The sequence below is a fragment of the Rhinatrema bivittatum genome, chromosome 17 (genome assembly GCF_901001135.1).
Source record: "Rhinatrema bivittatum chromosome 17, aRhiBiv1.1, whole genome shotgun sequence".
NCBI lineage: Eukaryota > Metazoa > Chordata > Amphibia > Gymnophiona > Rhinatrematidae > Rhinatrema > Rhinatrema bivittatum.
This window is the reverse complement of record NC_042631.1, coordinates 48,313,098-48,335,284: the sequence shown is the minus strand read 5'-3', so window position 1 is coordinate 48,335,284 and position 22,187 is coordinate 48,313,098. Positions and strand designations below refer to the sequence as shown.

General features: G+C 43.7%; 1 protein-coding gene across 1 annotated transcript in view; it reads right to left on the bottom strand.

Moving 5' to 3' along the window:
* Positions 1-22,187, bottom strand: part of DEAF1 (DEAF1 transcription factor) — a 366,149-nt gene that overhangs the window by 283,777 nt on the left and 60,185 nt on the right. Inside the window, 1 exon segment of the mRNA XM_029582224.1 lies at positions 12,269-12,415. Coding sequence (XP_029438084.1) covers positions 12,269-12,415 — 147 coding nt within the window.

Here is a 22,187-nt window from a genome sequence, read left to right as displayed (position 1 = left end):
AGGGAGGCACAGACAAAAGCAAAAAAGAGGATACAAAGTCTGAGAAAAAAGAATAAAAAATCTCATCTAGGTTGTGCTGGGCTCTAGGCCAGTGCACCAAGAAATATATCAAAATAAACAAACCTATCTAAAAGGAGGAACAGAAGCCCATGGGACCCTGCAGCTCCAGAAACTTTCACTGCAGTAGCTGTGATAGTAAGGACTGTGACTTATAGGCTCTGTGGCAAAAAAAAAAAAAGAAAGAGACTAAGGAGTTCGGAATGGGAGGCAGGAATTAGGCTAGTGCTGCACATGCTCAGTAGAGCATGCTCAAGGGTTCTAAAAGCTTTGAAATCAAAGTCCCACATATGAGGATTGCGAACCTGCTTTTTTTTCTTCAAAGAATACCTCTTTGCTGTTTTAACCATTGCTGCACACTGAGCTAAGGATTTTAATTTATTGCCCACATTTACTCCAAAATCCTTTTCCTTAGTGGTAACTCCTAATATATATGTACATACAGTTTGGATTTTTCTTCCCTATATGCATCACTTTGCACTTGACCACATTAAATTTCGCCTGCCATTTAGACACCCAATCCACCGACCTTGCAAGGTCTTCTTGCAATTACTCACAATCAACTTGTGATTTAACAACCTTGAACACTTGTTCTATCATCTACAAATTTGATCACCTTACTCATTGCTGTTACACGCCCCGCCCGTGGCCGTCCCACGCACGGGACCGCTCACCTGCATAGTTCCTCAGCGGGCCCCGGGACGACCTCCCTCGTGGTGGTGGCTAGTCCAGCCAGGCCCCGGCGGTCTGCAGCGGCAGTCGCCGGGCCTTCCTCTGCACGCCAGGCTTCACGCTACGGGTTCGGCATCTTCCTTTATGCTAGCCACGCCCATACGCGTACGTGGCCTGCCCCGAGACTTGTAGGGCCGAGGGCGGGACTGGGTTCCATGGCACGCCCTGATTCAGCTACGATATAAGGAAGTTTCTAACTGCACTTCCTTGCCTTGGCAATCGGGTTAGTACTCTGCTAGATTGTCTTCGCGTTTGTTCCTGCTTGTTCCTAGTCTCGTTCCAGGATCCTTCTGTTCCAGCTCCATTCCTGAATTGTTCCTGCATCCTCGTTCCTGAGTCCTGTCTGTTCCTGTGTTCGTCTGCCTTCCCAGGTAGTACCCTTGGACTGACTTCTGGTACTGACCGTGGCTTGTTCTTGATCTGCCTGCCTGCCTGTCTACGACCCTCGCTAGTTCCTGACTCGTCTGTCTGCCGCCTGCCTCAAAGACCTCTGCTTGCCTCTGACTACATCTGACCTCCGGTATCTGACCCTTGCTTTGGTGACCACTTCTCGGACTGATCTAAGGACATTGACCTCTCGCCTGCCTGACCATGCTTCCAGATTCTGGCTCTGTTCCTCGCCTTGTCGTCACCAACCCTGTTCTGGTTCTCCTTGCTCCAGCTCAAACCTGACCGCACTCCTTCTGTGGCTGTGGGCACGCCGGATTATCATTCTCCCAGGAGACCCTGTGAGGCCCAACTAAGTCCAAGCGGCCCGGGTCCCTACGGGCTCCTCCCAGGGAGACCTTGGGCTTCCAGTGGTGAAGCTCTACCTAGCCTTTGTCTCCTTCAGTGCTCCACCCCCTGGGGCCAGTTACCTCCTGTTTCCTTTCAGGAGCCATTCCACCCTTGCCCAGGCCAAGGGTCCACCCCAGAGCACAACAATTGTTCCCTTTTAAAGATCATTTATAAATATATTAAAAAGCACCAGTCCCAGTTCAGATCCCTGGAGCACTCCACTATTCACCTTTCTCCATTGACAGAAATGACCATTCAGTCTTACTCTCTGTTTCCTATCTTTTCACCAATTATCAATTCACAGTAGGACATTACTTCCTATTCATGATTCATTAATTTCCTGATAAGCCTCTCTGACTTTTGAAAATCCAGATATACTATATCAACCAACTCACACTTATCCCTTCAAAAAAATGTAACAGATTTGCAAATTCAAGACTTCTCATTGCTAAATCCATGTTGGCTCTGCCCCATTAATCTATGTCTATCCAGATGGCCAGTAACTTTATTCTTCAGAATAGATTCTACCTTTGTGCTCAGCACAGCATCAAGCTCACCGGTGTGTAGTTTCTGGATAACCACTGGAACCCTTTTTAAAAATGGGCATTATGTTAGCCACTCTTCAATGCTCATGTACTATAGCTAATTTTTTTTTTCATAAACACATTTATTGAATTTTTTGACACAATAAGTTACAAAAGGAAGAACTATATATTTACCATACAATTACCATAAGGTCCCAGTACACATTTCTAGATTTACAAATTCCAAAGACATAAGCATTCTACTCATTTCTTCATCTCTATTTCCTCCCCCCACCCCTCCCGTTAGAGTAGCAATTATCCTCCTCTCCACTCTCAATTCTCTCCTACATCCTTTTTTAAATAAATTACTCAAGGACTCTCAGCATATGGATTCATAAGAACATAAGAAAATGCCATACGGGGTCAGACCAAGGGTCCATCAAGCCCAGCATCCTGTTTCCAACAGTGGCCAATCCAGGCCATAAGAACCTGGCAAGTACCCAAAAACTAAGTCTATCCCATGTTACCATTGCTAATGGCAGTGGCTATTCTCTAAGTGAACTTAATAGCAGGTAATGGAACCTCCAAGAACTTATCCAATCCTTTTTTAAACACAGCTATACTAACTGCACCAACCACATCCTCTGGCCACAAATTCCAGAGTTTAATTGTGCGTTGAGTAAAAAAAAACTTTCTCCGATTAGTTTTAAATGTGCCACATGCTAACTTCATGGAGGGCCCCCTAGTCTTTCTATTATCCGAAAGAGTAAATAACCGATTCACATCTACCCGTTCTAGACCTCTCCTGATTTTAAACACCTCTATCATATCCCCCCTCAGCCGTCTCTTCTCCAAGCTGAAAAGTCCTAACCTCTTTAGTCTTTCCTCTTCTCTATTTCTTTTTGCATTTATCTTATTTTTCTATTAACTTCTGTCCTCTGTCTTTGCTTACTGTCTTCTTTTTGCTGCTATCTGGGCTTTTATCCCTTCAAAGCTTACCTTGTTTACCTCAGTGGTTTTTGCTTGCAGAGGGCGGGCAGCATAGTATTGTTTGCACAGGGTAGCAAGAAAGCTAGCACCAGCCTGCAGTTAAAGTTGAAACAGGAGAGTTCTGGAGAAGTTTATATGAAGACCTCAAATAGTATAACAGAGAAACAGAAGGGCTACCCAGCATACAAGAGAATATGGAAAAGGCAAACATTGGAACTACAGAATGGCCTAAAGTGACAACAGAAGAGCTGGAAACCAGTTTAAAAAGTGCCCCAAATTAGAAGAGCCCTGGCCCTAGAGTGTCCAAGTTTTGGCTCAAATATTTACCATCTCTCCAACAAGACCTAGCAAATTGCAAAAACCTACTGATCAGACAACCAAAACTAAAACCAAAATGGCTAATGGCAGGAAGATCACTTCTCCTTCTAAAGGGAGAAGCAAATAACATCCCCAAAATTACTGACCAATAAAGTATCTACCTACATCTACATCTGTTCCCTGCAAGAAATGGAAATAGAATACATGATCACCCACATGTCAATAGCAGCACAGCAGCAGAACAGAAGGGCAACGAAACAGGAGCACATGGAACTGAAGACCAGTCGATACCTTACTGAATAAAGCTATAAGGGCTTTATGAAGGGCTAGAGAAGGTCCAAGCATGTTTAAAAAATATTTATAACTGAATGTGCAGTAATAATTTAATTTTAAATCTGGCAAAAACGGATAATAGGATATTCCAGGACTGCTTGTCCAAATACTATTTTGCTAGATCTGAAAGGGCAGACAGTGATTTTTAAGTATTCTGTTAAACATTTTGTCTTAATTTTGATGAATATTTGTCTGTTAAAATGCATATACATTCTGTTCTATGATCAGATTTTTACAAGTAGAAATTATCAAGGCACGCCAAATACATTTTATTACAGATGATTTGTGTACATTAGTGCAGGCCTTTTTATCAGCAAGAGATTATTGCAATTCTCTTAGCTTGCCTAAAAACTTTTACAAGTCATTCAAGACTTGCAAAACTCTGCAGCTAGGTTGGTATGAGGAGGGTACCTTTGTTAAAAGCTTTGCATTGGCTCCCAATAGAACAAAAAGTAATATTTAAAATTCTATGCTTGGTTCATAACTCAGTCTATAGGACTGCTTCTTTTAGACCTAGATTCATTTTTTTGCTATAAGTTTCACATGAATAGCGCCCATGATAAAAATGTGGCATGGTAAGGGTAATTTTCGAGATACCACAACGCATGTTATTTTACCGCACCATAGATATTTTACCACAACGCATGCTAAATTTATTGCACCCATGATATTTTAACATCGCAAGCTGTGAAGTGCTCAGACAGCTCGAGGTGAGGTTTTGGTAGTGTAAGTTTTGGGGAGCAGTTTTACACGCACAGTCAGAGGTACGAACAGCACAGTCCACAACAGTGAAGATTTGATGTGATTTGGAGTGAGGAAAGGTAAACAAAGATGAGATTTGTACATTGTACTTTCAAGCTGAGCTGCTATCAAGTTAGGTCACACAAAAAAAAAAAATCAGCCTTTGAACTTAAACTCAGAAATTCCCCACATTTTATCAAGAGTTTGGTCACTACCAGATATATAATGAACACACTAATACATTTAAAGGACCCTAATCGTACACAATCCTACATCCACAGCAACCTTCTAACAGCCCAGTTCCACTTCCCTGTTATAATGTAACTTCTTGCTTTCTTTGTTAACTGGTTCCCCCTAGTTTATTGTAAACCGGTACGATAAGACCTGTCTTGAGCATCGGTATATTAAAAGAATTTAAATAAATAAATAAATAAATAAATAAATAAATAAATAAACCAACCAACCTAAAACTTTACTAGGAACTGAACAAATTTAAGATGAAGGCAGCAGATCAGCAGCAAGAGGGCAGCCTCGCAGTCTTTTGCATCGAGTGGCACATGTATGATATTTTTACCCGCCGGTGAGAAGTTGTATGTAAGAACATCTAACTAGATAAACGAAGCTTGACCGACGTGCCGCAAATGCGCAGTAGAGAGCAGCTCTACCGCGCATGCGAGCACGTCGGTCACACTGTGCCTCTTAAAAATGGCGCTGCAGGAGCGGCGGTGGCACCGGCCCGAAGAGCTGGAGCGGCGGCGGCAGCCCGAAGACCAGGAGCGGCAGGAGCGGCGGCGGCCCGAAGAGCAGGAACGGCAGCCGAAGAGCGGCGGCGGCCCGAAGAGCTGCGGCGGCGGCGGCATGCGCGCAAGGGAGGGAGGGACGGAAGGAACACCCCGGAGATCTACTGAGGGGAGGAGAGAGGAATGACTGAGGGGAGGAGGGAGGGGGGAGGGAGGAGTGACTGAGGGGAGGGAGGAATGACTGAGGGGAGGAGGGAGGGGGGAGAGAGGAGTGACTCAGGGGAGGAGGGAGGGGGGAGAGAGGAGTGACTGAGGGGAGGAGGGAGGGGGGGAGAGAGGAGTGACTGAGGGGAGGAGGGAGTGGGAGAGAGGAGTGACTGAGGGGAGGAGGGAGGGGGGAGAGAGGAGTGACTGAGGGGAGGAGGGAGGGGGGAGAGAGGAGTGACTGAGGGGAGGAGGGAGGGGGAGAGAGGAGTGACTGAGGGGAGGGGGGAGGGAGGAATGACTGAGGGGAGGAGGGAGGGGGGAGAGAGGAGTGACTGAGGGAGGGGGAGAGAGAGGAGTGACTGAGGGGAGAGAGGAGAGAGTGGGGGGGAGGTGGGAGGGAGAATGAGGAGGAAGGAAATGAACCAAACAAAATGTTAATGTAGCCCGTTTTAACAGGCTTAACGGCTTGTAAGAACATAAGATATGCCATACTGGGTCAGACCAAGGTCCATCAAGCCCAGTATCCTGTTTCCAACAGTGGCCAATCCAAGTCACAAGTACCTGGCAAATACCTAAACATTAGATAAATCACAAGCTACTATTGCTTATTAATAACCATAATAGCAGTTTATGGATTTTTCCTCTAGGAACTTATCCAAACCTTTTTTAAAGCCAGTTACAGCAACTGCTATAACCATATTCTCTGCAATGAATTCCAGAACTTAACTGTGCGCGGAGTGAAAAAGAATTTTCTTCAATTTGTTTTAAATGAGCTACTTGCTAACTTCATGGAGTGCCCCCTGGTCCTTCTATTATCTATGAGAGTAAATAACTGATTTACATTAACTTGTTCAAGTCCTTTCATGATTTTGTAGACTTCTATCATATCCCCCTCAGTCATCTCTTCTCCAAACTGAACAGCCCTAACTCCTTTAGCTTTTCCTCATGGAGCAGCGTTCCATGCCCCTTATCATTTTGGTCACCCTTCTCTGCTCATTCTCCAGTGCAGCTATATCCTTTTTGAGACTGGGTGACCAGAATTGCACACAGTATTCAAGATGCGGTCTCATTATGGATCTTGAAAAATCATGTATGTAGGTCTAATCTCCGCTTTGTGGGGATTGCTGAAATAGATCCAGACCTTGATGTTTCTAAACTTTTGGAAGATTGGTTATTGCCAGAACTGGGCCTAGAGAACTTAACAGGGCAAAATGATTTTTGAATGAGTGCACCAGATTGGGCCTAAAATGGCAGGATGCACAAGACCGAGGATTATCATAGCCAAGCTCTCTCACTTCCTATATAAAGATATGATTTTGCAGGCGTTTTATAAAAAGAAAGAGGGGATATGGGCAATCTTAAAGTCAATTGAAATGTCCATTAATAATTTGTCTGCAGTAACAATAGAAACTAGGAACCAAGCTATTGTGAATAATAACCTCATTTCCAATTATGGAAAAAGGGTGGAAGAGTTGGATAAAAAAGTATCTTTGGTTGAAAATGTTCAGCAAAAGTTGATAATATCGGACAATATTACTAACAGAAGACTAGAGAATGTTGAAAACGCTCTCAGGGCCCATAACCTAAGGGTCCTGAATTTTCCTATTGTTGCTATGCTCTCCCCTAAGGAGTTATTTCGAAATTACATGAAACAAGTCTTCAAAATTCCAGAAACTGCTTTACCATTAATTACCAAGGCCTTTTACCTGCAACAGCAGACACAAACTGAAGGACTGGAAATGGCAGGAACTCAGTTACTTTCAATGGATCTATCAAACATATTAGAAATTACTATGGACACTGAGATAATTCATAGGAAACCTTTACTAATATCCTTTGCCTTTCTATTGACCGTAATTATGTTCTGAAATTATTCTTTAGGAACAGGCAAAGTAATATACCATATTTTGCGGTCCATAAGACGCACTTTTTTTCCCCCAAAAGTGGGTGAAAAATGTCTGTCCGTCTTATGTAGCGAATGTAGCTTCTCTCCCTCTCGCGTGCCGTCCCCCTACTCCTCCTCCCAACTCAGCCCAATCAGTATGGCGCAAGTCAAACATCAGCTGTTTGAACCGCGTGCACTACGGAGGCCCCTCCAGTTCAAACAGCTCCCTGCCGGTCTGCTGTTCCCGGGGTGCCGCCGACCTTCGCAGTAAGATGCACCCCGCAGCAGCCTGGGAACAGCAGACCGGCAGGGAGTTGTTTGAACTGGAGGGGCCTCCGTAGCACAAGTGGTTCAAACAGCTCATGTTTGACCTGCGCCTCGCCTCGCTTCGCAGTAAGATGCACCCCGGGAACAGCAGACCGGCAGGGAGCTGAAGCTCTGCCGGCAGAAGACGATACATGGCATCAAGGTTAGTACAGGCCATTTCCTTCTCATTTGTTTAGATATATTAGAAAATCATTTGACCTGCGCCACCATACTGATTGGGCTGAGTTGGGAGGAGGAGGAGGGGGACGGCGCGCGAGAGGGAGAGACGCTACATTCGCTCCAGGGGGAGCTCCGTACAGAGCCCGTCATGGGGACAGAATTTTTTTTTCTTATATTCCTCCTCCAAATCCTAAGTGCGTCCTATGATCAGGGGCGTCTTACAGACCACAAAATACGGTATATGGTTATCCAATTTGGATATATCCAGATGTGATTAAAACAACACAAATCAACCGTAGGGATTTTCTTAATATGCGCCCCTCAGTTCTTCAGTTGGGGACCATTTTCACCCTTAAATATCCATGTAAATGCTGTGTGAAGCTTTCTGGTGTTAATTATAATTTCTTTTAGCCCGTACAACTTAGGGCTTTCATAGATGCCCATTCCCAAGAGGCATCCCCTCAAGCCTCAGCTTGTTAGTGAATTTAGGTAGTGGCATCACTTGGGGGTAGATTTTTAAAGAAGCGTGCACATTTGTGCGCGCCAGGTAGCACGCACAAATGTACACCCGATTTTAAAACATGCGCGTGCTGCCGCGCGCATTTTATAAAATCCAGGGGGAGCCCCGATGGCTTTCCCCGTTCCCTCCAAGGCCGCTCCGAAATCAAAGCGGCCTCTGAGGAAACTTTTCTTCCGCTCCCCCCAACCTTCCCCTCCCGTCCCCTATCTAACCCACCCCCCAGCCCTACCTAAATCCCCCCCTGCCTTGTTTCACTTTTTATGCATGCCTGTGGCAGGTGTATCTTGCGCACGCTGGCCGGCTGCCGGCATGCCATCCCCGGCACAGCCAAATAGGCTTGGCACGCACAGGAGGGTTTTTAAAGGGATTCGCACGTATATTGCGTACGTAACCCTTTGAAAATCTATCCCTTGGTGTACATGACTTACTTTAATAATTATTTTGCCTCAAATATTTGTGCTTATAGTTCCGCCTCCATATTATTCTTATAATTTATGTTGTTTGCATAACTATTGGATGATGGCTAGTTTTCCTCATGTTTTCTTTGTATTTTTCTGTATAATTGTAAACATCAGCTTTACTGTACAAGAGTTATTCTTAGGTATAAGTTCAAAAAATTTTGAAAATAAAGAATAAAAAAAAAAAAAGAAAGCTCTACTATATCGAAACCAAAAGATCCTTGTTTTCCAGCACTTTTCTAATCGAGTCATTTTAAAACGCTGAGGGGCGGATTTTAAAAGGGTTACGTGCGTATATTACGCGCGTAACCCCAAAAACCCGCTCCTGTGCGCACCGAGCCTATTTTGCATAGGCCTGGTGACGCGCGCAAGCCCCGGGATGCATGTAAGTCCCGGGGCTTGAAAAAATGGGCGGGACGTGGGCGGGGCGGTCCGGGGGCTGCGCGCACATGTTATAAAATTGGGCGTAGATTTGTGCGCACCAGGTTGCACGCACAAATCTACGCCCGCGAATAGGTACGAATATCTGGCCCTGAGAATTTTCTGCTACTTACTCCAGACGTACACAGTACAATATTCAATTTTCTCTACAATACCCAGCACATTTATGTGTGTGGCATCAAGGCAAAAGATTTGATTTCCGGATGGCTGAGGAAGCGAAAAAATTTGTCGCCAGCTTACTTAAGGAACCAGAGTGAGCTGCTTTTTTTTTTTTTTCTCTTTCATATGTTTTTTTTCTTCTGAGGACGGTATGGTCTCCGTGTTTGTTTTCCAGCTGGGATTTGTGAGCGACTGTACACTGCATTATTTTTGACTGTATGCTATGGGATTTGTCTGCCTAGGCTTAAGGGATGCAACTACTACGGGCCACTCTATAAGTTTAATTTGACTTTACAATATTTTCTCAACAATTGGTAATTGGACGCGGTTCACTACTTTTGTTTTCTATAGGTGAATTTAACGATCTACTGGCAGAAGAGATCTGGATTAAAAGTCCTCTGAAAGAGCATGTGTTCCTTTGTTTTTCCAGGAGACACGCGATAGTGTCCATGTTCAGTGGCAGGGAACTCTTATTATTGCTTTATGTTGTTCTTTTTTTTTTATATAAATGGCAATTGATTCTAATCTGCCTTTTTTTTCTATTGATATTAATGGTGTTTTTTTCTCTCTTTTCTCTCCTTAAATGTACGTTTGATTGTAAGAGTAAACATATTTTTCTATTCCGTAAAGGCCACATTTTAAAAGACCAGCGTACGAAGTCTGCCCTCTGTCCTTCTCCTCACGCTTTTCCTGGTCCTCTCTCCTTCTTAGCTCCCTATACCTGGTCCTCCCACTCCTATCCTCATCTCTGGTCCTCTAATCCTCTTTTTCTCCCATCCCTGAGATATCCTCTCTCTGCTGATACTTGAGATCACTTTCCCTCAATAAAAAGAAAATAAATTTATACAGACACACACAAGGCTGGAAAACAATTTTATTTATATAATGTAATAGAGAAGATGGAAATGTTAGGGATGCGAGAGATTTTTAAGTGATCTGTGCTTTAGATATAGATGTGCTATTGTATGTATAGGCTCGGCGGCGCACACAAGCCCTGGGATGCGCGTAAGTCCCGGGGTTTCGCTAGGGAGGCGTGTCGGGGGCGTGTCAGGGCCGACGTGTCATTCAGGGTGTTCCGGGGGCATGTTGAGGGCGTGGTGCTGGCCCGGGGGCGTTTCGGGGGCGTGACCGAGGCCTCCGAAACGGGTCCCGGGCCGGGGAATCGCGCGCAGCAGCCCGCTGGCGTGCGTGAGTTACGCCTGCTTCAGGCAGGCGTAACTTTTAAAACACAGGTAGGAGGGGGTTTAGATAGGGCCGGGGGGGGGGGGGGGTGGGTTAGGTAAGGGAAGGGAGGGCAAGGTGCGGGGGGGTGGAAGGAAAGTTCCCTCCGAGGCCGCTCCGATTTCGGAGCGGCCTCGGAGAGAATGGGCAGCGTGTGCAGGGCTCGGCGTGCGCAAGGTGTACAAATGTGCACCCCCTTGCGCACGCCGACCCCGGATTTTATAAGATACGCGCAGCTATGCGCGTATCTTATAAAATCCCACGTACTTTTGTTCGCGCCTGGTGCGTGAACAAAAGTACGCACGGGCGTAGATTTATAAAATCTACCCCTAAATGTTTAAAAAAAAAAATTGTGGATAAGCGCAGAAGTAACAGACCCACATGAATCCTAAAGGAGGGACCTATGTGATCTCCAGCATTCCTGCATTACAACAGCTTTATTGCTGCTCAGATAAAAATCTCAAATCATTAGTGGCAGTGGAAGGTATGATCACCACTCCTGTGTTAAAAGATCTTCACTGGCTCCCTGTGCACAGTCGCTCTTGGTTGAAACTGCTGGTGATATTCAGAATTAAAGGGTTTGATGTCTTCTAAGTTAGGATGTTATGAGCCTCTGATATCATTGAGGGATGAAGGGACAGGGATGCTTCAGTTCCCTCTGCTCGTGAGTATCGATTGCTACTAACACATAAGAAAGCCTTTACTTTCTCCTGCTCTTCCAGCTGAGTTCAAGATGGAGTGTGATTTGAAGTTAATGGCTGAAAACAGGCATAAAGTTATCTGGCCTCTTGTGGCCAGTTAACTGGTTATATTCAAAAGAGTATAGCTGATTATGCAGCACTTACTGAAAAAAAAAAAAAAAGACTGGCCCCATAGCCATGGGTCTTCTCCTCCTCCCAAGTGGATAGCCACATTGGACCGGCTGGCCCATGCCCCTCACCCCTGCCAGGCAGCATTAGCTACCAGTGTTACTGTCCAGGCAACCGTTGATGCCACCAGGCATAGGAGATATGTACCGCGGGCCTGCACAGGGCATCCAGGACCTCAGGGGTTCCTGCGGACACCTTGTAAGGGGAGGGGCTCCACTCCACCCTATGATATAGCTAGCACCAAGGGAGAGGACGTGCTAGCCTACCTCCTCCAACCATGTGCCCAACACCTTTTTTTGTTAAGAGGGAGTCGGGGAGTGGGGTGAGGGCACAGGCCCGCCAGCCCAATTAGGCTTTCCATTTGGGGGAGGGGGGGAAGGTAGGTTATGGTTGGGGTCAGTCTTTTTCTTTTTTTTTCAACGTGTGCTGCTTAACTGGCTACATTTTTTTTTAATATAGCGGGTTAAGGCTAAAGTTATCTGGCACAGTTAGCTGGATAAACATCCTCAATATCCCTGACTGAAGATATCTTAGTAAATATCCAGATTTAGCTGGATAAGTTATCTGGTTCTACTTTTTTTGAACACTGATTTCACTGTTTTTTTCCTTTTCTTTCTCCTATTAGTTTTTATTCATCTCTCAGCTGCTTCCTTGCTCATCTGTGGATCTTTGATTGAGATTATTTGACGATTCTTGTTTTGTTTATATTTTCAAATTTTACCAAACAGAATCCTTAAAAAATCTGACAATAACCTGAGGCAATTGCTTTTTGCTCCTTACAGGCAGGTTGTTCTCTTTCAGAGTCCTTACCTGAGCCCAGCCTGTTCTTATACAGGATCCCGCTCACATTCCTGCATCTCACGGGCAGCTCATTTTCATAGACAGACTGGTCCCAGTTGTACTTTGTTCCTTCTTTCTCTGGACCAGGAGACAGACGAGTTGACGAGGTCTGTGAGCCTTTGGAATAATAAATGGATAAGAGTGAAACCTCAGAGCAGCCAGTGCTGCAGGCGCATTTTATTTTTTGCTGTTTTTTATCTACAATATTAGTGTTACTTTTTAAAAATATTTTGTCATTTTTAAAATCATTTCATCTCAATTTAAAATATAGGGGCCCATATTAGTATTATTATTTATTCAATTTATGGATCACATTTACAATCAGCTCAATGTGATGTCCCAGACATAAAATTAAAAAATAAAAACAAAATAACAAACAGTCCAAAACAGAATACAATCTAAACATCATTAAAATATACAAAATCAATAAACAGGCATAATATTAATAAAAGATTGTTGAAAAGACAGGATTTAAGATGTATGTGAAAAATAAAGTCGTCAGAAATTGACCTCAATTGGAAAGGAAGAGAATTCCAAAATTTAGGTGCTGCCATTGAGAATATCCTCACCCAATTTCTCTCTAATTTAACATCAAAAGAGTAAGAGACAAAAAGGCAATCCCTCCGAGAAGATCGCAGGTCCCTCACCGGTACATATTGCACTATTTTATAGGCCAAATAACAAGCAGCCATGCCATGGAGTATTTTAAAACCTTAAAACATTCATTAACCAAACCACCAAAGATTGCTTCTACAAATTACATATTCTGAAAAGAATTAAACCACTTTTTCACGCTCAGGACTTTAGAACTATATTGCAAGCAATAATCTTTTCCAAACTAGATTATTGCAACTCATTGCTACTAGGCCTCCCAGCTTCCTATACCAAACCCCTACAAATGGTTCAGAACTCTGCAGCCAGAGTCCTTACAAATTCCAGGAAAATGGACCATATCTCCCCTATCCTCAAAAACCTCCATTGGTTACCAATCCACTATAGAATCATGTACAAATCCATCAACATCATATTCAAGACCATTAACCAACACACGCATCTCGATCTACAAATACCATTCAAAAAATACACCTCCACCAGACCCATCAGGGAATACTACAAAGAGTCACTCCAAATTCCAAAAGCCAAAACCTTCCAACATAAAGCCTTGAGTCTCAGAGCCTTCTCGTCAGCTGGTCCAGCGTTGTGGAACTCCATCCCTCCTGATTTGAGACAGGAGCCATGCGCTCTAACATTTAAGAAAAGACTTAAAACTTGGCTTTTTAAAAAAGCATTTCCAAGCCTTGAATAAAACCCTTACTCATCTTCATAAACTTGTTTACAATAACTGGATCTAATCAAGAATCCACCTACCATAAACTTATACTCATCTTTACCTGCTGAGGACTATCGTCTTTACCTGCTGAGTATTATCATATCATTACCTTGCACTACTGTGTCTTATTTATTTATTCTCTTGGTTACTCACTACCGTTTCATTTTATTATCATATCTTTCCATGCACTACTGTGTCTTATTTATTCCCTTGATCACTTATTTACCGTCTCTTATTTATATACCATCACATGTATCCACATAGGCTTATTTATTTACTCTACTATACTATTTCATTAATTGGAAGAAATGTATATATTGCATTGTTCAATTTTTCCCCCTATTCCAGCTCCAAGTTAATTTTCCCTGTTTTATTGTAACTTTCTCACACACGGTATTGATACACTGTATTTAAAGTTTCACAGTTTATTGGGAATATACGTTACGCTATGCTTTACACACATTGTTAATTGTAAACCGGGTTGATGTGATATCTGTCATGAAACTCGGTATAACAAAAATAATAAATAAATAAATAAATAAATAAATAAATAAATAACAACAACAACCATTTTAAATTGCACATGACTATGAACAGGTAAATCATGTACTTTTTGTAACATTAACATAACTGAGCCCTCCATTTAATTCCTTCTATTAATCTGGGCGATGTATTCTGAGCTAACTGCAAATGGCCAATTACCTTTTGTGGCAGACCTAACACGGTCATATTACAATAGTCCAAAACTTGACATAAGTAAAGCCTGGACTTGTCCTCAAATCTTCAGGAGAAATAAATGCTAGCAGATGGAAAATGGTTTGTAAATGAAAAAAGCAGCTTGTACAGCAGAAGATACTTGAACATTCACACAAAGATTCAGTTTAGTTTGGTTTAGCTATACTGCTTTTTCTATAAATATCAAAGCAATTTATAATAGAAGCAAATAAGAGAATACATAATTTTAAAAAAAGACATGCTGTTTCATGAAATCATCTCATATAACACTTCAAGGTGAATTTTCAAAATGTTACATGCGTAAAAATCAGCATATACGTGCATTAAGTAGCCTCTACTCACATATTTTATTTCCGTTCGCGCCAAGATCGCCGCGAATGGAAGCCCCGCCCGCCCTCCAATAGGAGCCAGCCCAGAGGGGATTTAAATACTCTTCAGCCCGGCGCCATCTCCTTTTCCACGCTACTGCTGCCATTGGGGAAGGCCTGCGCGATCGGCGCAGAGCCCCGCCGGGGGAAGGTAAGAAAAACAACACACTCCCCACCAGGCAGTCTCTGCGCCGACAGCGCGGCTTCATTCGCAGCAAGAAAAATACAAAAACAGCTGCACACATTTAAAAACCGCGCCGAGATCGCCGCGAACGGAAGCCCCGTCCGCCCTCCAATAGGAGCCAGCCCAGAGGGGATTTAAATACTCTTCAGCCCGGCATCGCACGCCGAAGGAGCGCGACAAAGGGGCCTGCCCCTTTGTCTCGCCCCTTCTGCTCAGCCCCGAGTCAACCAAACGGTCTTCAGTTCCGGCCACATATATCAATGCCTCTTCAGCTGCCTACCTTTTTAGCTCCTTCAGCATAACAGCGTCTCCATCAACTGTTTGAAGTCTCAGAGCTCTATCATCTAAAGACAGCCGCTTTAATCTTCAATCACCATCCACCAGCAACAGAACCTATCAAACCACATCTAGACAGCTACGCCCAAGAGTCTTATACCAGACCTGCGCAAACCATGCCAGTTGCACACCGAGAGCCCGTGGAACGGCCAGATTTGTCAGCAGATCCTAGCAGATCCTACAGAGGAATTTCTTAGATCCTACAAAAGGGGACAATTGTTTGACTGCACTCGCCCTCCATTCTTCTGACTGGATTCGCCTAGCTTTCGCACAGCATTCTTCTAATCTCCAGCATTCCCAGCAGCCAACTTCTCCAACTAACATCATGCATTCCTACAATATCCCAATCATTCAATACCGAAGGAGAATCTCCATAAGCAACTCCACCCATAGCATTCAAAAAAGAATTATTCCAATCATGACTTCACCATTGAACCAACTACTAGGCCTCACACTACTTTCAGTCACCCTTTTCAATGCACAATCCCTAACCAAAAAAACACACATACTCAACGACTATCTCCAGGACACAAAACCAGATATCTGTGCAATTACTGAAACCTGGCTAAAAAATACTGATATTGCTCTAATCAATCAACTTCCTATTCATATATATGACATCTTCACCTTCCAGACACAAAAAAGAGGAGGCGGCCTTCTTCTAGCTACCAAGAAAGAACTCAAATTATCCTCACATACCATCAAAACTGAGTCTAAATTAGAATTAGGCCTAGTTAAGTCAAAACAACAACAAATTCTACTAGTCTACGCTCCTCCCGGAGTTCTAGAAACAGACCCCTCGTCACTCATAGAATCCATCATGAAACATATCAACTTAGACCTCCCAACTATGATCTTAGGGGACTTCAATCTTCACACTGACATTATACCTCGCTCCTCTAACTGCGAAGCACTCCTCACCACCCTCAGTGCTATGGGTTTCACGCAGATCATTAATAGTCCTACGCATAAAGCAGGACACACTCTTGATTTAATTTTCATCAATTCTAATTTCTCTTGCACATCAAAACCTTCTTGCACACCAATCCCCTGGTCAGACCATTTCTTAATAGAATCCTCCTTTTCCATAGACAAACAGACACACACCTCTCCTCACCTTTCTTTTTTTTTTTTTTTAATTTATAGTTTATTATAATTTCTTCATCATTTTACAGAAAAGAAATAAGACATATTGATTCACAAGGAAAATATTTAACATAAAGACCAAAATAAGCAACCACAATACCTATGTGAATAACAATAGCAAGCCCACATTAAGGGGAGCCACAATAAGTAACTATAACATAGGAAAATTTTCATAATTACTATGATTATTAGGTGCATGCCTACTTCAATAACCAGTATTACCCCCATACTTAGGAGGGTGGCCCTAGCTTATCCACCCTTATCTAAAAGAAAAGATTCCAAATGAGAGGGATCCAGAAACACAAATTTATTTCTTTGAAAAGCAATTAAACATTTGCAAGGGAATTTAAGATAAAAGGTGGCCCCTAGGGATAACACCCTCTGTCTCAAATCTAAAAACTGTTTCCTTCTCAATTGGGTGTCTTTGGAAACGTCAGGAAACACTTGTATTTTCTGACCACAATACATAATATCTTTGTTTCTAAAATAATTCTGAAGAACCACATTTTTTTCACTCTCCAGACTAAACGTAACTAATAATGTAGCCCTGGTTTGAATATTATCATTGGACGATTCTAGAAAATCAGTTAAGTTGGGACTGATTGGTATCAAACTATCAATCCCAGCCTCAGAACTCACTACCTCTCTTTTTTTTACTGGTAAATAATACATCTTTGATATTATCAAGTCTTTAACTATTCCCAATATTTCTGTTGCATATCTTTTAAATAGCTCTTGAGCTGACAATAACCTAATACAGGGAAAATTCAGGAATCTTAAGTTATTTTTCCTTGTTGCATTTTCCAGATTCTCCATTTTTTTTAAAAATCATTAAAGAGTCTTTCATGAATACAGTACTTGTAGTTTGTAGTGTAGTCATCTGGGTGTTACATATTTCTCTAGCACTTTCCAATTGTACGATTCTCTTGTTATGGTCCTCCAAGCACTTCCTAGTTTCCAATTCCAAACTGGTGGAATGAGCCATGGAAAGAGAAAGCATTCTTTCCATTTTTGTGACCACCCTCCATACGTCAACCAGGGTAATATTGTCCGGTGGTTCGGCATCACTTTCTATTTCAGTCAAGCTACCCATCGGTAGCAATCCCCTCTCATTAATAGCAGAAGCACCTTCCTGCATCCCTGGTGACGTCCCTCCGGCTTCTGGCGATTTTAAGGCCAAATTTGGGGTATCAGGATTTTTACTGACCCCCATCACGCCGGGGGGCACATTGGGGGACTGGTCTATGGCGGGACTAGCGGTTGCCCCAGAGGAGAAGGAGATATCCGGTATATCTTCCCGGATAGATTGACTTACCCTCCTCGTGAGGTGTTGGTCCATTGGTCCGGATACAGTTCCTCGAACTGGAGTTGAAACTGCCATCTTCACCTTCCTTTTCTTTCCCATTCAAACAGTGCCAAGGAAAACAAACTCCGGCACCGGAAGTACAAAGAAAAAACGCACCCAGGGGCGCGCCCCTTTGGCGCGCGGCTTCGGCGCGCCGGCAGCTGCGCGCCGCTGTCCTCAGGTTTATATTGAGGCTGCGGATGATATCATCAGGTGAGCGGGGGCTGTTCAGGGAACCTCCACCAATCGTCCCTCTGAGCCGTTTCAGCTGCTGGCGCGCTTCAGGTCTCTCTGCGCGTCCCTCCTCGTACTAGCTCCCAGCTTACCACCGCTGTCCTCAGGTTTATATTGAGGCTGCGGATGATGTCATCAGGTGAGCGGGGGCTGTTCAGGGAACCTCCACCAATCGTCCCTCTGAGCCGTTTCAGCTGCTGGCGTGCTTCAGGTCTCTCTGAGCGTCCCTCCTCGTACTAGCTCCCCTCCTCACCTTTCTACTATTCAATTTAGGAAACCATGCCCATCCGAAATACTTAGTGACCAGCTCTCCAAGGAACTCGTGAACCTAGACCTTTCCAATCCTGACTCAGCCCTATCTTCCTGGCACAAGATCACTGAAACAGTTGCTAACAAATGGTGCCCAATAGTCTCCAAAACAATCAATCCTACAAAAAAAGGTAATCAACCTTGGTTCACCCCTAAACTAAAACAGATAAAACAGGAGCTACGCCACAAGGAAAATATATGGCGAAAAACTCCTAACACAACTACCCTGTCTATGTACAAAGGCTTTCTACATCACTACAGGACCTCTATTCTACTAACAAAAAGGGAATTCTACGCCAACAAAATTCATCATCTCCAATACGATGCCCAGGCCCTGTTTGCATACGTTACTCAAATCACGAAATCAACCCCTCCGTCTATCCCAGATGAACAAGCCCTATCTAAGGCAAATGAACTCGCTTCATTTTTTCAACAGAAGATCCTGAACACACTCGCCCTTCTACCACCAAATACTCTACCTCTCACCTCAGACAAGAATCCTCAATCACTCAAGGGAGCCAAATTCAACAGCTTCGAATCCATATCATCCAAAGAGATTGAATCCCTACTAAAAAGACAGAAACCATCTAGCCATCCAGCAGATAACATCCCTTCGAAACTCTTGCTTCTCATTCCAAACACGATCTCAGGACCTCTGACAAGCATCATAAATTGCCTTTTAACCCAAGGGACTTACCCTGACAGGCTAAAAACCGCGGCACTCAAACCCCTTCTCAAGAAACACAATCTAGACCCTAATGAACCAGCCAACTTCAGACCCATCTCCAATCTCCCATTTTTAGCCAAACTAACGGAGAAGTTGGTAAACACCCAGCTTTCAGAGTACCTAGAAGATCACAATATCCTACACCCTTCACAATATGGCTTCCGCAAGGCACGCAGCACGGAAACTCTCCTTATTTCACTTACAGATCATATTATAATGGGTCTAGACAAAGGCTACTCCTTTTTATTAGTTCTGCTAGACATTTCGGCGGCATTTGACACCGTCAACCACGCCATCCTTCTGGATCGCCTAACAGATATTGGTATCTCCGGATCAGCCCACAGTTGGTTCAAATCCTTCCTCTGCAACAGATCATTCAAAGTTAAAATCAATAATAAAGAATCGCCATTAACAAAATCCACCCTTGGCGTACCACAAGGATCATCCCTATCTCCAACCCTTTTCAATATTTACCTCCTCCCCCTATGCCAATTGCTAACCGACCTTAATTTAATTCATTATCTGTACGCCGACGACGTGCAGATTCTAATCCCCATTACAGAATCTATTTTAAAAGCGCTCACCCACTGGAATAACTGCCTTATATCTATCACCAACCTCCTCAATAGACTAAACTTGGTCCTTAATGCCTCGAAGACGGAGCTCCTCCTCATCTCTTCAAACGAAGAAAATATTCCCCTATCATCCCCACACAACGCATTCATCACCCATAAGCATGTGAGAGACCTAGGGGTATTGCTGGATAATAGACTAAACCTAAAGAAAATGGTCAACACCACATCCAAAGACTGCTTTTATAGACTCCAGGTTCTGAAACGACTCAAACCACTTCTTTTTTTCCAAGACTTTAGGACAGTCCTCCAAGCGCTGCTATTTGCCAAGATAGACTACTGCAGTGCCCTTCTCCTTGGCCTCCCCAAATCGACCACCAAACCACTGCAGATGATACAAAATGCGGCAGCGAGATTACTGACCAACACCAGCCGTGGAGATCACATTTCACCCATCCTCAGAAAACTACATTGGTTACCAGTAAATTTTAGATTCCTCTACAAATCAATCACCCTAATACACAAATCCATCCATCATCAACTCCAACTCGACCTTGAAATCCCCTTCAAATTACACTCTTCCAACAGACCAATTAGAGATGTTCACAAAGGTACGTTGAATTTCCCCCCTACCAAAGCCTCACGCCTTTCCTCGACCAAAGACCGAGCTTTTTCAATTGCAGGACCAGCGATATGGAACAACATTCCTTCAAGCCTCCGATTAGAACCTTGCCTAATAACGTTCAGAAAAAAACTCAAGACGTGGCTATTTCACCAAGCATTCGATGACCCTCCAGACAATCACTAGTCATATTTTATCTCACCTGGACGTAGAGGATAGAGGTCCACTATCCTTTCGAACGAAGGACAATCACAGGTTAAAGCATTTTAAGCTCTAACCCAAATTCCTTTTGTATTATGTTATACTTCCTCCTGCCTTTCTTTCTTCCAGCTTTTAAGCTTCCCAAGTTTTTTACTCCTTGTTAAATGTAACTTTGCCTTATTCACTCCTCTTGTTAATTACTTTTATTTACTGCTTCAGTTATACCCTTGTTCTATGTAAACCGATCCGACATGGTTATTACTATGAAGGTCGGTATAAAAAAGTGTTAAATAAATAAATAAATAAATAAATAAATATTCCGTATTTTATAAATCCAAAATACGCATGTATTTTCACGTTTGCATGCACATATACACATGGAAAAAAGGACAGTCTAGGTGCATGCCTGGGCAGGGCCAACAGCTACGAGTGTAAGTTACTATTTTTAAAGACATTTATGCACTTACATTTGCCAACTTACTTGTGTAATTTGACAATTGCTAATTTTCTAGTGTTTGTGATATTAAAAATGTTTATTGTGGAGGTCATGTGATGCAATGTAAGGGAAAGACGTGATTTCCCTTCACAACGTCGGCCCTCCGAGATCTAGCCCCATCCATGGCGCCCTTTCGTTCATCTTGCAGTGAAAAATTATCAGGCTCATTACCTGTGGCAGCCACACTAACGGGTAAGCGCGACGGCGTCTAGATTAGCAAAGAAAGAGAAGGCGAATGAAAAACCGCGTGGCCTGGACTCACATTCCAACGTGGCGCCGGATTCTCCAATAATGCCATCTACAGCGGCGATTGATGACATTAAGACAGCTATTTCCGAACTGTTAGGCCCGGAACTTAAAATGATCGCAGATAAACTTACCGAGCTTATGACGGCAGTTGCCGGTTATGAGACCCGATTTACAGATCTCGAGTAGCATGTTTCAGATTTGCAGGATGGCTGCCAAGTCACCCATGATGAACTTGCTACTCTTAAAATGGCGCTGGAAAAGCATACCGAGCACTTGGAGAATCTAGAAAACAGGTCGCGGAGGTCTAACCTCCGCTTCCTGGGGCTCTCAGAGGCTTTGGCTGAAAGAGACCTTCCGTTCTTGTTAGAAGGCTGGCTGCAAAAAGAACTGAACCTGTTGCGTGTGCATGGGCCCCTAAGAGTGGAGAGAACGCATCATCTCGGGCAGAAACAGGACTCCGATCTACGGCCCCGTGTCGTTATCGCCAAAATCTTCAATTTCGCAATAAGAGCGAAATACTGCGGGTGACACGAGCTGGAAAGTCTCTAAGATATGAAAATGCGCGGGTGTTGGTCTTCCAAGATTTTTCAGTGGCTTTGGCCGCCAAGCGCCGTATAATGGCCCCGCTTTGCACTAAACTTATAGACTCAAGCCTTCGAGCTACGCTGGTTTACCCTGCCCGCCTTCTGGGTGGCCACCCGTGATGGTGTTCAGTGGTTCACGGAGGCAGAGGCAGTGAAGAAATTTATGTCAACCACTTCCTCTCTCGCGCCGCGTAGCCCTTGTGGGGGGGAATGAGGACTCAAGCTCTGAAATTTGCGGGCCAGATCCTTGACAAGGTTATAGCTGGATGCTACTTCGGCGATTTACCCATAGTTGGAAGCTGATCACACATATTGTACCTGGGTCCTGCCAACGCAGAGGTTTAAATCGCGATCGTTCTCCTACCTAACTTGACAGGGCTAAGGAGATGTATGCTTTACTGCTCATCTGATTAATAGTTTTGATATCCTAGTTTCCTGTACCAGTTTGTAA